Here is a 16,738-nt window from a genome sequence, read left to right as displayed (position 1 = left end):
CATCCAAACTATAGTATGTGTTAGAGTTTCTTTCCTTTGTAGGGTTGAATAATACTCCACTGTATGTAAGTTGTTTATTGTTTATCTGTCCATCCATCAGTGGACATTTGGGTTGCTTCTACCTTTTGACTGTCGTGAATATGCTGCTGTGAACATGAGTGTACCAGTATCTGTTGAGACTCCAGATATCTCTTGATACTTTCTTAATACTGCCTAAAAAGTAATGGCAGCTACTGCTGCTAATAACTTTACTGGAATGCTGCTGTTATGAAAAAAAACTATGATTTTATACTTGAACCATCAGTTTTTCTGCCATTCTTGCTTTTCTGGGTAACTTCCTTATTTCCTGCTATCTATACTTTAATCTTTTAAACTTTCCCTTTGAGATTATTCTTGATACTGCCTTCCTTCTACTTTCCTTAGATTTTGAGTCTTGACCACTTTCATATTTCTCTTGTAAATTATAAGATGTTATAGACTTGATAATAATAGCCAGAAGACTTAGTGTGCCTGGCACTTTCCATGTATTAATGCATGGAATCCTTACAAAACAACTCTATGCGGTGTGAACAGTTATTATTCCCATCTTACAGATAAGGTACCTGAAGCACAGAGAAGTTAAGTAACTAACTTGCTCAGGGTCACAAGATAATAAATGACAAAGTTAAAATCTGAACCCATTTAGTCTGGCTTAAGGGGATTTTTTTTAATGTGCTTATCAGAAATGAACAGGTTGCATGTTATTAAATTTAACTAAAAACATTAGGAATACAGTAGAAAGTTAATTCCTCTTTTGTGCTGTATCGTGTCAGGACAGAGGCAGCATGGTAGACTGGGGTAATATGCTCAGTTGGAAGGTTCCCACTCCCAGTTGCAAGCTTTTAGTTAGGTCAGTCTCTCTCAGACAAAGATTTTTCATCTGTATGAAGGGGACAATACTTACCTGATAGGATTGTTTTGAAGACATTAAAGGGTTAAAATATTATTACTTTAAATCCCAAGTTATTTTTATTATGCATGTAATATTTTAAATTTCAAATAAAATGCTTTATGATTCAGGTTAGCTCTAAAATAACTTGTCTTTTTTTCTTTTGCCTTCATTCAATTTCCTGTAAAGAAAACTACCTTTTAGTTGCTTTGGCTTGAATTTTCATGAATGCATCTATTTGCAAATGTCTTTGTTTAATACCTCCATCCCCCCCCCCCTTTTTTTTCATTCCCCTGTTTTCTAATATCAGTATTATTATCCAATGTCCCAACCATATTTTTAATTAGGAACAATTATTTGTGTATAGGATGTGCACTTGGCATATAAGAATAGTAATTTCAGGGCTTGCTCTTCTTCACTTCTCTCTCCCTAAATTGCTTACTTTGTGAACTGTAGTCAGGATTCTCGTGTTTCTAGCTGTTTTCTGCAACAGATTGAGTGTTCGTCTTTGTCATATAATCTGAGTTAAATCACTGGGCCAGAAAAGGCTTGAAGAAGCTTGTATGCTACACAGTTTTCTGTTCCCAAACATTTTCGCAACGTTCCTGCTCACTGCATTTCTGTCCTATGAGAGAGGTCTGTCCTCATTACCTGAAGGATAGTCAGAGTTCAAGTCATTTTCCCTGTCCTCTTGCCATTTTATTAGTTTTCTTAATAGAACTTAATCCCAACTTGGCGTTTCATTATATATCTGTTTATTGTTTAATTTCTCTCTTAGAATGTGAGCATCATGAGTGCAGGGACAGTTCACTGACTTTAAAAAAGTAGGATGTTTAGTAGCAACCCTGCCTCCATGCATAGAAAGGCTGTAGCAATACTTTCCACAGTAGTGGGTGGCTTCCAAAAGTGTCTGTCTCCAGACAGGTGCTTGGAGGGGAAACATTGTGCCTGATTGACCCCGACTGATTTGAAGGGAATTCAGTTCGGAAGGGATGGAGCACATAATTCATAATTCCCCCAAATATAGACTAGTATAGGTACATAGTAGGTACTCAGTCAACATTTGTGGAGTATGAGGGATTGAGGGATCTTCAGAGTAGAAGATGGCAAGGAATTAGACCTGGGTCCAAATCTAATCTTCACCCACTTACTGTGTGTGTTAGTTGCTCAGTCTTGTCCAACTCTTTGCGACCCCATGGCTTGAGCCCACCAGGCTCTTCTCTCCATGGGATTCTCCAGGCAAGAGTACTGGAGTGGGGTGCCATTTCCTTCTCCACTTGGTAACTATATGACTTGGAATAAGTTCTAGGCTTCGTTTTTGGTTTTTCAAATTCATAAAGCATAAAGTAATGATTTTATAGACTTATGAATTTATAGACTTGAATATTAAATAATACATTTAAAGCTACGCTTAGGAAATAGTAATTGTGCCATAAATGTTAAATAATAGCTGTTGCTGTTGTTAGTAATCCTAAAATATTAGCTGTTAACCCTCTTAGATATCTTATTTATAGTTCTAAGTACTTTTATGGGTAATTTTTAAGGTTTTATTTATATTTTTTAGATAACTCTAAATGAAATTTCTGCTTAAACATTATTTTACATTGACTACTTCTGTAATTAGAATACCATTAGATATTAAATTAGAATATCATAGATATTAAGTTAGAATATCATTAGAATTCTAATTCTATTCTAATTTAATATCTAGTGGTATCTAATTTAGTCGTGTCCAACTCTTTGCAACCCGATGGACTGCAACCTCCCAGGTTCCTCCATCCATGGGATTTTCCTGGCGAAAGTACTGGAGTGGGTTGCCATTTCCTTCTCCAGGGGAGGATCTTCTGACTCAGGGATCAGACCTGGGTCTCCTGCATTGCAGGCAGACGCTTTACCCTCTAAGCCACCAGGGAAGCCCAAGAATTAGAGTATCATTAAAATCTAAAGTGAAATTTTTTCGTCTCAGCGTTATTGACATACGGGGGCAGATCATTTTTTGCTGGTGGTGGGCTGTCCTGCATTATAGGATGTTTAGCAGCAACCCTGCCTCTACTCGTAGAAAGGCTGTAGCAATACTTTCCACAGTAGTGGCTTCCAAAAGTGTCTGTCTCCAGACAGGTGCTTGGAGGGGAACCATTGTATCTGATTGACCCCGACTAATTTGAAGGGAATCCAGTTCCGAAGGGATGGAGCACATAATTCATATGCCTTAAGACATAAAAGAGTGTGGTGTTCTTTATCTGCTTATATTTCACTTAATTTGAAACATACAGATTTCTAGAAAAAAGGTAATAGCCTGTTTGCCAGAGACTGTTTCGTAAAGTATAATATGTTGTTCAATCACTCAGTCATGTCCGACTCTTTGTGACCCCATGGACTGCAGCACGCCAGGCTTCCCTGTCCATCACCAGCTCCTGGAGATTGCTCAAACTCATGTCTGTCGAGTTGATGATACTATCCAACCATCTCATCCTCTGTCACCCGCTTCTCCTGCCCTCAGTCTTTCCTAGCGTCAGGGTCTTTTCCGATGAGTCGGCTGTTCACATGGCCAAAGTATTGGAGCTTCAGCATCAGTCCTTCGAATGAATATTCAGGGTTAATTTCCTTTAGGATTGATTGGTTTAATCTCCTTGCTCTCCAAGGGACTGTCAAGAGTCTTCTCCAGCAGCACAGTTTGAAAGCATCAATTTTTTGGTGCTCAGCCTTCTTTATGGTCTGACTCTCACATCCATACATGACTACTGGAAAAACCATAGCTTTGACTATATGGACCTTTGTCAGCAAAGTGATATCTCTGCTTTTTAATAGGCTGTCTAGGTTTGTCATAGCTTTTCTTCCAAGGAGCAAGTGTCTTTCAAATTTCTTGGCCGCAGTCACCATCTGCAGTGATTTTGGAGCCCAAGAAAAGTAGAATATATCATTACAAAAGAATAACTTGGAAATATTTGTTTATTAATCATAAGTATCTCCACCTCAGTCTACAAACAGATTATTTTCCACATTTTCAATTATGTTTTACTTATACTGGCCTTTTTATATTTAGGTTAATTAAAGAAAATAAGAAGCATCAGGAACTCATCTTAGACATTTGTTCAGAAAAAGACAATTTAAGAGAAGAACTTAAAAAAAGAACAGAAACAGAGAAACAGCATATGAACACAATTAAACAGGTAAAAAGACAAAAGTCTTGGAAGTCTGTTCTTAAATACATTCCTGAAAATTTGTATATAAATTGAAGTTCTGTAAATTAAATCATACTTTAAATGCAGAAGATTGCTTGGTGTGTGAAGCATTCTCTTTTATGAAATGGGAGTTCTAGCCTTATCTTTCTGTTTTATGTAAATTAATATTTTTATATGATATGTGTGGCAGTATTGTATGTATAATAGATATCTGAGAAGGAAAGACAGTTTGTTTGGAAGTCGAATAGATTGTTTCAGAAGAAGCAGTATATACCTAAATGCTTGTATCTGGCCTTAGAAGGTTTTACAGCTTATGTGTACATGCATGCTAAGTCGCTTCAGTTGTGTCCCACCCTGTGTGACTCCGTAGAGTGTAGCCCACCAGGCTCCTCTGTCCATGGGATTCTTGAGGCAAAAATATTGGAGTGGGTGGCCATTTCCTCCTCCAGGGGATCTTCCCGACACAGAGATCGAATCTGCATCTCTTACAGCTCCTGCATTGGCAAGCGGGTTCTTTACCACTAGTGCTGCCTGGGAAGCCCTTATATAATTCTGTTCTTAGTATTTTGTAAACTATACTGAAGGCTGACTCTCTTACTTCAGATGTTATCTGGTTAGCTAGTTTCTCCAAGCCTTTCTTTTCCTTTCTTTTTTTAAAAAATGTACTGTGATGCTTGGATCAGCAAAGTGCATATTCTAGACTGGTAGCTCAGCTGCTCTTTATCTTTTTGAGCTGCCTTTTTAAAAATTTTTTATGCTTTCCCTGGTAGCTCAGCTGGTAAAGAATTGCCTGCAATGAAGGAGACCCCAGTTCGTTTCCTGGGTCAGGAAGATCCTCTGGAGAAGGGGTAGGCTACCCCCTCCAGTGTTCCTGGGCTTCCCTTGTTGCTCAGCTGGTAAAGAATCTGTCTGCATTGTGATTCCATCCCTGGGTTGGGAAGATCCTCTGGAGAAGGGAAAGGCTACAACTCCAGTACTCTGGCCAGGAGAATTCTATGGCCTGAATATAGTCCATGGGGTTGCAAAGAGTCAGACATAACTGCGCGACTTTCACTTTCACTTTTCTTCTGTGGACAAGGTTAAAAACATGGTAGCCTTAAAATCTTTCTTTTTGCCTCATCTTTCACAGAAAGCTGTATAATGATAATAAAAGTAAACAGCTGGTAATACCATAATGAAACGTTAAACCAAGTTTCACTTATACTTTGTTATACTTAATCAGGAAAGTTTAATCCTGATTTGTGTGTGTGTGTGTGTGTGTGTGTGTGTGTGTGTGTGTGTCGTCTACCACATGTAGACCGAACTTAGAATTTTAAAGTGAGGGTGCCTTAATTTTAAAGTGTGGGGCTGAATATGAATTTTGGTAGACAGATCACTGCTGATGACCAGAAACGTCAGAATAAACAGATGGGGGCTAAGCAGAGCTGTTTTTTTCTTGAACTTGTGAGTAGTTGTGCCTTTTTAAAGGAGAAAATTCGATTTACCTTTCTTTTGCTAGCCAGTATAGCAGAGTTTTCTTTCCTAATTTTATCTTTGAATTTGTACCACTTAATATGGCTGCCACTAGCCATCGTGATATTGGGAATGTAAAAGGTGTCTTGGAGAAGGCAGTGGCACCCCACTCCAGTACTCTTGCCTGGAAAATCCCGTGGATGGGGGAGCCTGGTAGGCAGCAGTCCATGGGGTCGCGAAGAGTCGGACACACGACTGAGCGACTTCACTTTCACTTTTCACTTTCATGCACTGGAGAAGGAAATGGAAACCCACTCCCGTGTTCTTGCCTGGAGAATCCCAGGGATGGGGGAGCCTGGTGGGCTGCCGTCTATGGGGTCGCACAGAGTCGGACGCTACTAAAGCGACTTAGCAGCAGCAGCAGCAGCAGCAAAAGGTGGCTAGTCCACATTAAGAGGTGATGTACGTGTGAGATATGCACTTCAAAGACAGCACAGAAAGGGGTAAAATGGCTCAGTTTTTAATGCTGACTACCTGTTGAAATGATATTCTGTATATGTTGAGTTTAATGAAACACTTATTTCACCTGTCTCTTTTTACTTTTTAAAATGTTGCTACTAAAATATTGGGCTTGTCTTGCTGTTGGACAGTGTTGTCATAAGGAAAATTAGCACATGTGTACTATAAGCTAACATGTAGGGTTTTTTATAGCAGTTTCATTGATATATAATTCACATGCCACATAATTTACTCATTTTAGTATGCAGTTTGGTGGTTTTCAGTTGTACATTTTGTCACAATTTTAGAAAGTTTCGTCACATGAAAAAACTACAAGCCCATTAGTAGTCACCCCTCATCTCCCTCCAGCCCCTGTCAGCTGTCTCTCCTCAGCCCTAGGGGACAACTAACCTGCTTTCTGTCTCTCTCTCTATTTGCCAGTTCTGACTATTTCATATAAATAGAATCACATATGTTTCCTTTTCCTTCATATAAGTGCAGCCATGTAATATCTAGCTTCTTAGTGTAATTTTTTTCAAGATTTCTACCAAATTGTAGCTTTTACAATATTTAAGACTAGGGTTATGGGTTAGGTTTATAGATTTATGTCCACCATTTTTGAGTATTTTATGTCTATAGTTTCTTTATGTCTTTTTTGGTATGTTCCTATTTTGTTTCCTTATTCCTCACTTACTGCTTTATATTGCATTAAGTAAATACGTAACATTTTAATTTTTTTCATGATATTGTAACTATTTTTTGAGTTATTTCATTGATAATTACTCTAGAGCTTACCATCTTTCTTCTCAGAGTCTGCTTCAGATTTATACTAACTTAATTCTAATGATATATTGGGACATCATTAATGTTTACTTTTTCTGTCTATGGCTGAAGTATATTCTTGAATTCTTTATGCTCATATAATTTATATTTATTTGAAATGTTAGTGGTCTGTTTGTTATACTATAAAAATGATCTGGAAATAATTTTCTTTACAGTTAGAAACAAGAATAGAGGAACTTAATAAAGAAGTTCAGGCTTCCAAAGATAAAGTATTAGCTCAAGACATTGCAGCCAAAAACGCAATTCAGCAATTACACAAAGAGATGGCCCATCGGATGGAACAGGTATTTTTCAAATCATCATTATTAACTCTCCGTTGACTTTTTGTTTATTTAATCCTGTTAGATAATTTTAGACATTAGTGTGTACTAGGAATAGGATTTTATTTTATTTTATTTTTTTTCAGGAATAGGATTTTAAACATGCTAAAGCATTACATAGATGTATGTTAACTACAAAAAACTTCAATTCTTATTTCTGTGATTCTTTACAGTATGCTGACCCTGAGCAGTAGGATTGTTACATGCTTAACATTTACACTATCAGTTCTCAAACCGTTTATACTAATTAAAGAAAAATATAGAGGATAAGACATTAAAAAGTTAATAGCTTTAGTGAACCTAAACATAGTTTCATTAAAATAACTGTTAGGATTAGGATTATATTTTAAAATAAAAACAGAATGATAATAAATTGTACACAATAACAATTCAAACAGTAAAACATGTCTTCTTCCAAACTTTTCTTTGTATGAGGACAAAGAAACTTGTTAATATGGTCCCTGATGGTCATTTTCCCAGAGCACAGGGCAGGCTAGGAAAGAGTGGAAAAGTGATCTGAAGGCATAAATGGAATATAGCATCTGTATTAGCTAAAGGAAAAGAAATAGGAAATGGAAGAAGCAAATGTTAGTGATATTAATTTGTTCATTGTATCATTTCTTTTTTATGATTTCATGACACAGGTTCCAAAAATGTAAGAAAATTAAAACATGGTGATATTGTAGGAAAATATTATTTGTTTTAGTTTATTTTTACTTTAAAATCCATGTTTTATTAACGCTAGATACTTTTTTCAAAGGCCAACAAGAAATGTGAAGAGGCACGCCAGGAAAAAGAAGCAATGGTAATGAAGTATGTAAGAGGTGAGAAGGAATCTTTAGACCTTCGGAAGGAAAAAGAGATACTTGAAAAAAAACTTAGAGATGCAAATAAAGAATGTGAAAAAAACACTAGCAAAATTAAGCAACTTTCTCAGGAGAAAGGACGATTACACCAGCTGTATGAAACAAAGGTATCACTTTTGATATTGTACCTTACCTGAAGCTTATTCTCTTTGCTTTTCCTTATTTAATCAAATAATCATAAATTAACATGGTTCAATCACTGTTAAACATAAAGCTGTTTTTGTTAGTTTACCTTCAAAGAATGTGAATGCTTTAATAATTCCAGTATCTTGTTAGCTAGCTGCAAAACATTTTTCCTGTGAAAATATCAGAACCTGACACATGTTGTTTATTAGATCTTTTTTAAAACTATCTTTTAAAAGCTACATGTTTTAGAAATGACTTCGTGCTTCAAAGGAGGATTTTACTTTCGTAAAAGATACACATGAAAGTGAAAGTCGCTCAGTCATGCCCAACTCTTTGCGACCCCATGGTCCATACAGTCCATGGAATTCTCTAGGCCAGAATACTGCAGTAGGTAGCTGTTCCCTTTTCCAGAGGATCTTCCCAACCCAGGGATCGAACCCAGCTCTCCCTCGTTGCAGGCAGATTCTTTACCAACCTAGTTACCAGGGAAGCCCAAGACTGCTGGAGTGGATAGCCTGTCCCTTCTCCAGGGGATCTTCCCAACCCAGGAATCGAACTGGGGTCTCCTGCATTGCAGGCATATTTGTTTAATAGCTGAGCTACCAGGGAAGCCTAGTTTTTGAGCTAGAAGTATAATTTGACCAGAATTTTAATGTAACGCTCATAGAATAGGATTTATATTTTTCTTGCAGAAAAACATGTCTTTAGATGCTGTTTAAAGAGATTTAATTACGAGCTATTCAGAGCCCTTGCTTTTAACTAACAGCCTCATGACATAGTTTTTGTGTCCAGCAGGTTATCATTTCTTGATAATCAGTGTTATTTTCTACTAAGTTTTAGTTCAGAAATGTTGTCATTCTCAGGAATTCTGGCAAAACCAATTTAATTTATATTTCACCTTATGTCAGCCTTTTGGGAAGCACCAGAGGTATGCTTATACTCACAAAACATAATAGTTGGTTAAAGTATAAATGTTAATCATCTTATATCTGTTCATTGGTTTTAGGATTTTACTTTCCTCTTGTGATTTAAACTGTAAATCAGTTTTATCGTTTGTGAGCCATAAAGTGCTAGCCCCTGGATTGCATTGATTTTCTTGAGATATGAAAGACACACAAATGATTGCTCATTGTTTAAATGAAAAATATGACCCAGTGATATTATTTTAGGAAGGTGAAGCTACCCGACTCATCAGAGAAATAGACAAATTAAAGGAAGATATCAACTCTCACATCATTAAAGTAAAATGGGCACAAAACAAATTAAAAGCAGAAATGGATTCACATAAGGTAAGTACTGTAACACAGTGGAAAAACTGTTAGAATCAGTTATAAGAACAAATATAGCAACAGTTATTAATCAGACATAAAGCTTATTTTAGTGACTCCTGTAGGATAGCTTGAGCCAAAATATTTGGTGATTCAGTTCAGTCCAGTCACTCAATCACGTCCGACTCTCTGCGACCCCATGAACCGCAGCACACCAGTCCTCCGTGTCCATCACTAACTACTGGAGCCTACCTAAACTCAAGTCCTTGAGTCGGTGATGGCATCCAGCCTTCTGTCATCCCCTTCTCATCCTTGCCCTCGATCTATCCCAGCATCAGGGTCTTTTCAAATGAGTCGGTTCTTCGCATCAAGTGGCCAAGGTATTGGAGTTTCAGCTTCAGCATCAGTTCCTCCAATGAACACCCAGGACTGATCTCCTTTAGGATGGACTGGTTGGCCTCCTTGCAGTCCAAGGAACTCTGAAGAGTCTTCTCCAACACCACAGTTCAAAAGCATCAATTCCTCAGTGCTCAGCTTTCTTTATAGTCCAACATTCACATCCATTCATGACTCCTGGAAAAACCATAGCTTCGACTAGACGGACCTTTGTTGGCAAAGTAATATCTCTGCTTTTCAGTATGCTATCTAGGTTGGTCATAACTTTCCTTCCAAGGAGTAAGCGTCTTTTAATTTCATGGCTGCAATCACAATCTGCAGTGATTTTGGAGCCCAAAAAAGTAAAGTCTGACACTGTTTCCACTGTTTCCCCATCTATTTCCCATGAAGTGATGGGACCGGATGCCATGATCTTTGTTTTCTGAATGTTGAGCTTTAAGCCAACTTTTTCACTCTCCTCTTTCATCAAGAGGCTTTTTAGCTCCTCCTCACTTTCTGCCATAACGGTGGTGTCATCTGCATATCTGAGGTTATTGATATTTCTCCCGGCAATCTTGATTCCAGCTTGTGCTTCTTCCAGCCCAGCATTTCTCATGATGTACTCTGCATAGAAGTTAAATAAGCAGGGTGACAATATACAGCCTTGACGTACTCCTTTTCCTATTTGGAACCAGTCTGTTCCATGTCCAGTTCTAACTGTTGCTTCCTGACCTGCATACAGGTTTCTCAAGAAGCAGATCAGGTGGTCTGGTATTCCCATCTCTTTGAGAATTTTCCACAGTTTATTGTGATCCATACAGTCAAAGGCTTTGGTATAGTCAATAAAGAAGAAATAGACGTTTTTCTGGAACTCTCTTGCCTTTTTGATGATCCAGCAGATGCTGGCAATTTGATCTCTGGTTCCTCTGCCTTTTCTAAAACCAACTTGAACATCTGGAAGTTCATGGTTCATGTACTGTTGAAGCCTGGCTTGGAGAATTTTGAGCATGACTTTACTAGCGTGTGAGATGAGTGCAAATGTGTGGTAGTTTGAGCATTCTTTGGCGTTTCCTTTCTTCGAGATTGAAATGAAAACTGACTTTTTCCAGTCCTGTGGCCACAGCTGAGTTTTCCAGATTATGGAAAGGTATTTCCTTGCATGATTTATATATTAGATAGGATTTTTTTAATTTGGCTTTTTAAAATTTATTGATAATGATTGGGCTGCACTAGGTTTTAGTTGTGGCATTCGAACTCTTAGTTGTGGCGTTGTGGCATTTGAAATTTAGCTCCCTGACAAGGGATCAAACCTGGGCCCGCTGCATTGGGAGTGTGCAGTCTTAGCCACTGGACCACGAGGGAAGTCCCTGTTATCTCTTTAAATAATTCAAGTTGGTAGAAATGTTAGTTGCAAAGAGATGGACACGACTGAGCGACTTGGCTCAGATCTTTTTTATAAAGCTTCTGTCCATCTTTGGCTGCAAAGAATATGATCAATTTGATTTTGGTATTGACCATCTGGTGATGTCCATGTATAGAGTCTTTTCTTGTGTTGTTGGCAGAGGGTGTTTGTTATGACCAGTGCATTCTCTTGGCAAAACTCTTTTTTAGCCTTTGCCCTGCTTCATGCTATACTCCAAGGCCAAATTTGCCTGTTACTCCAGGTATGTCTTGACTTCCTACTTTTGCATTCCTGTCCCCTATTATGAAAAGGACATCTTTTTTGGGTGTTGGTTCTAGAAGATCTTGTAGGTCTTCATAGAACTGTACAACTTCAGCTTCTTCAGCATTACTGGTTGGGGCTTAGACTTGGATTACTGTGATATTGAATGGTTTGCCTTGGAAACAAATAGAAATCCTTCTGTCGTTTTTGAGGTTGCACCCAAGCACTGCATTTCAGACTCTTGCTGACTGTGAGGGCTTCTCCATTTCTTCCAAGAGACTCTTGCCCACAGTGGCCATCTGAGTTAAGTTTGCCCTTTCCATGAGGTTAGTAGCTTCTAGGGATTTGCGGAAAACTGTCACGTTTAACTTTATTTAATGACTTGATCAATCAACTGTGCAGGCCACATTAGTTTTTTGTCAGAAGCGCAAAGTATTATTACTGAATCGTTTCTGACTCCAGTGGCAGTGCTGAGACAACAACTTTCTCTACTCTGGCCGTGGTTCTCACCATTGATCACATCACTGTGCCAGCCTTGTTGCTGTCTGTAAATTAAAAAAAAAAAACAAAACAGTTTTCCTCCAGCAAAGGGAAAAATCCAGTTCTCCCCTCCTGTGGGTTTCTTCTTGTGTGTCCCCTTTACTTTTACACAAAACACTTCACTGCTGACTCATGTCACCAGTGTGTGGAGGCTTTTCCCTTAGCAGTTGTGTGTGGCACCAGCTGAGTGACCTGCAGTTGAACTCACTTTGATATTGTCCATCCAGAAAGAGTGTCAGTCCCACAAAACCTCCCCAACCTGCCACTTCAGACGCCAGGCCCTGACCCAGGCTATGACGGGTTTTAGGAGCTCTGTCAGGAATTGGGGGCAGAGACCAATACATATTTTCTGTCATCTCACACTGTCTTTTTGTCAATGCAGGAAACCAAAGATAAACTCAAAGAAACAACAACAAAATTAACTCAAGCAAAGGAAGAAGCAGATCAGATTAGGAAAAATTGTCAAGATATGATAAAAACATATCAGGTATGCTAAAGTTTTGAATAGATTTATTTATAACAAGTTATAACAAGTTTTAGCAAATATTAATACTCTTGTTTCATAAATTTTTGTATCTGTAGTATTTGAAATGTGGAGTAGATTTTCTAGGGCAGCCAAATTAAATGCAGGCTATTTCCTATGTTAAAATACTTGCAGCTTAAATAGAAATCTTACTAGAAAAGTGTTTGGACAAATAAAAACACTATAAAACTTTAGAAGAAAGGTGAGTACAAGGAAATGTATAACTTAGGAAAAAAAAGCCCACTCTGTGTAATACGCATATTAAATATGCTCTTCTGTTGGTGCAAAATTGATATATTAAAATTTTTAATGCAGTCATCAATTTTAGATGCATGAGCTATGTATTTTATGATTAGTAAACTTACTTGCAAAAGCTGTCTTCACATTTCAAAGCATAAAACTTTAAAAACTTGCCATACTTTTGTCGTTTCTTTTCCCTTAGGAGTCAGAAGAAATTAAATCAAATGAGCTTGATGCCAAGCTTAGAGTCACAAAAGGAGAACTTGAAAAACAAATGCAGGAAAAATCTGACCAGCTAGAAGTGAGTAGCTCTGTATTTGTATACCTTAGATGGTGTAATATTGAAGGAGAGAAACAAGTGCTTATTGCCATCTACTTTTAAGGCCTTTTAGAAGGAGCAGGCAATAAATGTTAGATCTGGTTTAGCATATAATGATTTGTAGTTTCTTTTGAACTTTTATAAAGATGCATCATGCCAAAATAAAGGAACTAGAAGATCTGAAGAGGACATTTAAGGAGGGCATGGATGAGCTAAGGACGCTGAGAACAAAGGTAATTCAGTCTTTAGTCGTGACTCTAGAGGACGGGTAAACAGCTTTAATTTAGTACTCATTCTGACTTTTAAATATTGGGGAAAGGATATTCATGTAGAAATAATCTAAAATCAAAAAGTAGCATGTCAATTCCCTAGCAACAAAACTGACTCTTAGAGAAATAAAAATGTCTTCCATTTCAGTCCTTTTAAAGTGTTTGCCAAACATCCCTGTTTCACAGCACATTTGCTCTATCTGTAACTTATCCTTGGACCTCTGATCTAAAGGCAGTCTTACTAGCAAATTAATTGGGAAGATACATGGGCTTTAGAACTATGTCAGGAAATAATAGCAAGACTGTACATTTCTCTTGAATATATTTAATAGTCTTGTATACAGGTTTAATTTTTAGCAGTCTCCTAAATCTTTTCTAATGTTTCCTTATAAGAATAGTATCCCTTTTAATGTAAGTGTCAAATATGTTATCATTGTGTATCTTTCATTTACTTAGAAATAAGCTTTCAGGTAACCATCTTGAATTTATGATCACTTAATTTTTAAAGTGTCTGTCATATGCCCTTCTGTTTTTTCTTTATGCCAGTACTTTGAGGTAGGTTCAGTTCAGTTCAGTCACTCAGTCGTGTCCGACTCTTTGCGACCCCATGAATCACAGCACACCAGGCCTCCTTGTCCATCACCAACTCCCGGAGTTCACTCAGACTCATGTCCATCGAGTCAGCGATGCCATCCAGCCATCTCATTCTCTGTCGTCCCCTTCTCCTCCCACCCCCAATCCCTCCCAGCATCAGAGTCTTTTCCAGTGAGTCAACTCTTCGCATGAGGTGGCCAGAGTACTGGAGTTTCAGCTTCAGCATCATTCCTTCCAAAGAAATCCCAGGACTGATCTCCTTCAGAATGGACTGGTTGGATCTCCTTGCAGTCCAAGGGACTCTAAAGAGTCTTCTCCAACACCACAGTTCAAAGGCATCAATTCTCCGGCGCTCACCCTTCTTCACAGTCCAACTCTCACATCCATACATGACCACTGGAAAAACCACAGCCTTGAGTAGACGGACCTTTTTTGGCAAAGTAATGTCTCTGCTTTTGAATATGCTGTCTAGGTTGGTCATAACCTTCCTTCCAAGGAGTAAGCGTCTTTTAATTTCATGGCTGCAATCACCATCTGCAGTGATTTTGGAGCCCCCCAAAATAAAGTCTGACACTGTTTCCACTGGTTCCCATCTAGGGAAGGTATATCCTCTTCAGAGGAGAAAATGGAGGTGCAGCAGAAATGAAGTGGCATGCTGAAACTGCCATGACTAAATCATGAGGAATCTGAGACTGAAACACAGGAGTATTAACTTCTTGCTGTATTTTCTTCATGTTAATTAATACTGCTTCACAATTCAGCTTAGATTATTAAAATATACCCACTATCTGAAATAGCTAATAAGGAACAAGAAAATACCGTTTTGTAGTTTAACTTGCTTGTGATTATTTGATAGGTAAAATGTCTAGAAGATGAACGATTGAGGACAGAAGATGAATTATCAAAATATAAAGAGATTATTAATCGCCAAAAAGCTGAAATTCAGAATTTGTTGGACAAAGTGAAAACTGCAGATCAGATACAGGAGCAGCATCAGAGGTATAAAATGAGCAACTTCTGTTTGTGCTAATCAAGAGGCTTTTTGATTCTACCTAAGTTGCTATTTTTAAATGCAGTCATTGCATTAAATAAGAATAATCTTATATTTTACTAGGCAAAAAAAATTTTTTTAATCCCTATCTTCATTTGAACTGTTTTGGGTTATTTTTGAGGTTCCCAACACAGCTTCTAAAAATCAAAGTTTATATTCTTATGTAAACATTGGCAGTAATTATTTATAAGACAAAATGGATTATGGGTTTGTTTTTTTTTAATCCATTCCTTAGCTTTCAAATTCTGTTACTTATACACAGTAGTGTTTCTTCTAAAAGGTAGATTTGTATCTTTGTCTGTATCTTTGCATGTATATAGCTTGCGATCAGGAGGTAACATTATTCCTTGTCTTCTTACAACACCAGTTAGTTGAGTTCTACTTAGGACTTTACCTGACAAAGCCTGGATTCAGACTGGATCCAAATATCTTCTTTTTTATACCCTACCAACACCCAGGCTGCTGAGTGTTGCTGAAGAGATCTTCACCATCATCCAGATGCTGCTGCTATAAATTCATGGTTAGCAACCTCAGCTGGGACTACTACTGCACCCCCAGGCCTACCATATGTCCTTAGACTCTTCTCCCCTGTCTTAGTGTCTGTTGCAAACCATCCTGCTTTCACGGTGACCTCCTCTCTCTCCTTGCTCTTTATTCTTGGCAGAAAAAAGGAGCTGTAAATGGACAGCTCCGCCTCTTGCTGTCAGTCTTATGAGCTTGCCTGCATCTGCAGTCATTTTTCTTTTCCTTCTGTTTTTGTGCAAGAAATGTTCCTATTTCTGAATCAGATTGTGGTCTCTACTTCTGCTGTGGATCCCATGCTCTTCTGCCTTCTCAGGGTCTTCCTTGATCATTGCTTCTTTTTCCTTTATCTCTTACCTCCCTCTTTTCACTGTCTCCCTCTTTTCTTCTGTCTACATTTAAATGTTACTCCATCTTAAAAACTTCAGAAGTCCTATGATCGCGCTTCTCCTTTTCTTCACAACCACGTCTTTATAGAATCATCTGTAGCCCTCCTCCATTTCTTTGCATCCTTTGCTCTTCTATTTCCCTCCATTTTCTTCAAGCTTCCCCAGTGTACCATTACAGACTGCTAATACATCCTTAAATATAGTAGATACTTCCCAGATTAAGCCATGCTTGAGTGTTCAGCATGGACACACTAAGCCCCTTACCTTTCTTGACATGCCTCCATTCCTTTGGCTGAAGCCAAATGAATTTCGCTGTGCTCTCCTGGTGTTCCTCCCCAACTTTCTGGCTAGTCTTTTTTGTCTCCTTGGCAGCCCTCTCTTTCTGTCATAAAGCTGTCTTTTATTCTTATTTTATTATACCCCTGGGTGATCCTAACTCTTCCTGTAATGTGTTGCAGAACCTTCACGTTATTATCTTTAACCGTTTTTGCTGAACTCTAGACATGCAAGTATCAAAGACACCTCAGACTTTTTAACATGTCCAAAACTGGTTCATCTGCCTTGCCTGCAAATACGTTTCTCTGATGTTGCTGAGATGAGTGATGAGTGTGACATCCAAACGATTTTCCAATCCAGAAACCTGGGGGTTACCCTTGGCTCGTCTATCCTTTCCCTCCCACGTCACCAGTCACAAAATATTTTTGATGCTAACTCGTTAATATCTTTCAAGTCCATTTACTTTTTACATTCCCGTTGCTACTACCATCATC

At 38.1% G+C, this 16,738-nt stretch overlaps 1 protein-coding gene across 2 annotated transcripts in view; it reads left to right on the top strand.

Annotated features, from left to right (window-relative positions):
* Positions 1–16,738, top strand: part of CCDC186 (coiled-coil domain containing 186) — a 40,255-nt gene that overhangs the window by 11,481 nt on the left and 12,036 nt on the right. For both annotated transcript variants that reach the window (XM_027960636.3, XM_060404722.1), the window contains exons 3-10: positions 3,972–4,098; positions 7,059–7,187; positions 7,984–8,196; positions 9,385–9,504; positions 12,444–12,548; positions 13,027–13,125; positions 13,290–13,376; positions 14,863–15,005. In XM_027960636.3, the coding sequence (XP_027816437.1) occupies positions 3,972–4,098; positions 7,059–7,187; positions 7,984–8,196; positions 9,385–9,504; positions 12,444–12,548; positions 13,027–13,125; positions 13,290–13,376; positions 14,863–15,005 (1,023 nt within the window). The remainder of the gene's footprint in view (positions 1–3,971; positions 4,099–7,058; positions 7,188–7,983; positions 8,197–9,384; positions 9,505–12,443; positions 12,549–13,026; positions 13,126–13,289; positions 13,377–14,862; positions 15,006–16,738) is intronic.

This window comes from Ovis aries, chromosome 22 (assembly GCF_016772045.2).
Source record: "Ovis aries strain OAR_USU_Benz2616 breed Rambouillet chromosome 22, ARS-UI_Ramb_v3.0, whole genome shotgun sequence".
Taxonomy (NCBI): domain Eukaryota; kingdom Metazoa; phylum Chordata; class Mammalia; order Artiodactyla; family Bovidae; genus Ovis; species Ovis aries.
This window is presented reverse-complemented; position numbering and strand designations above follow the sequence as displayed.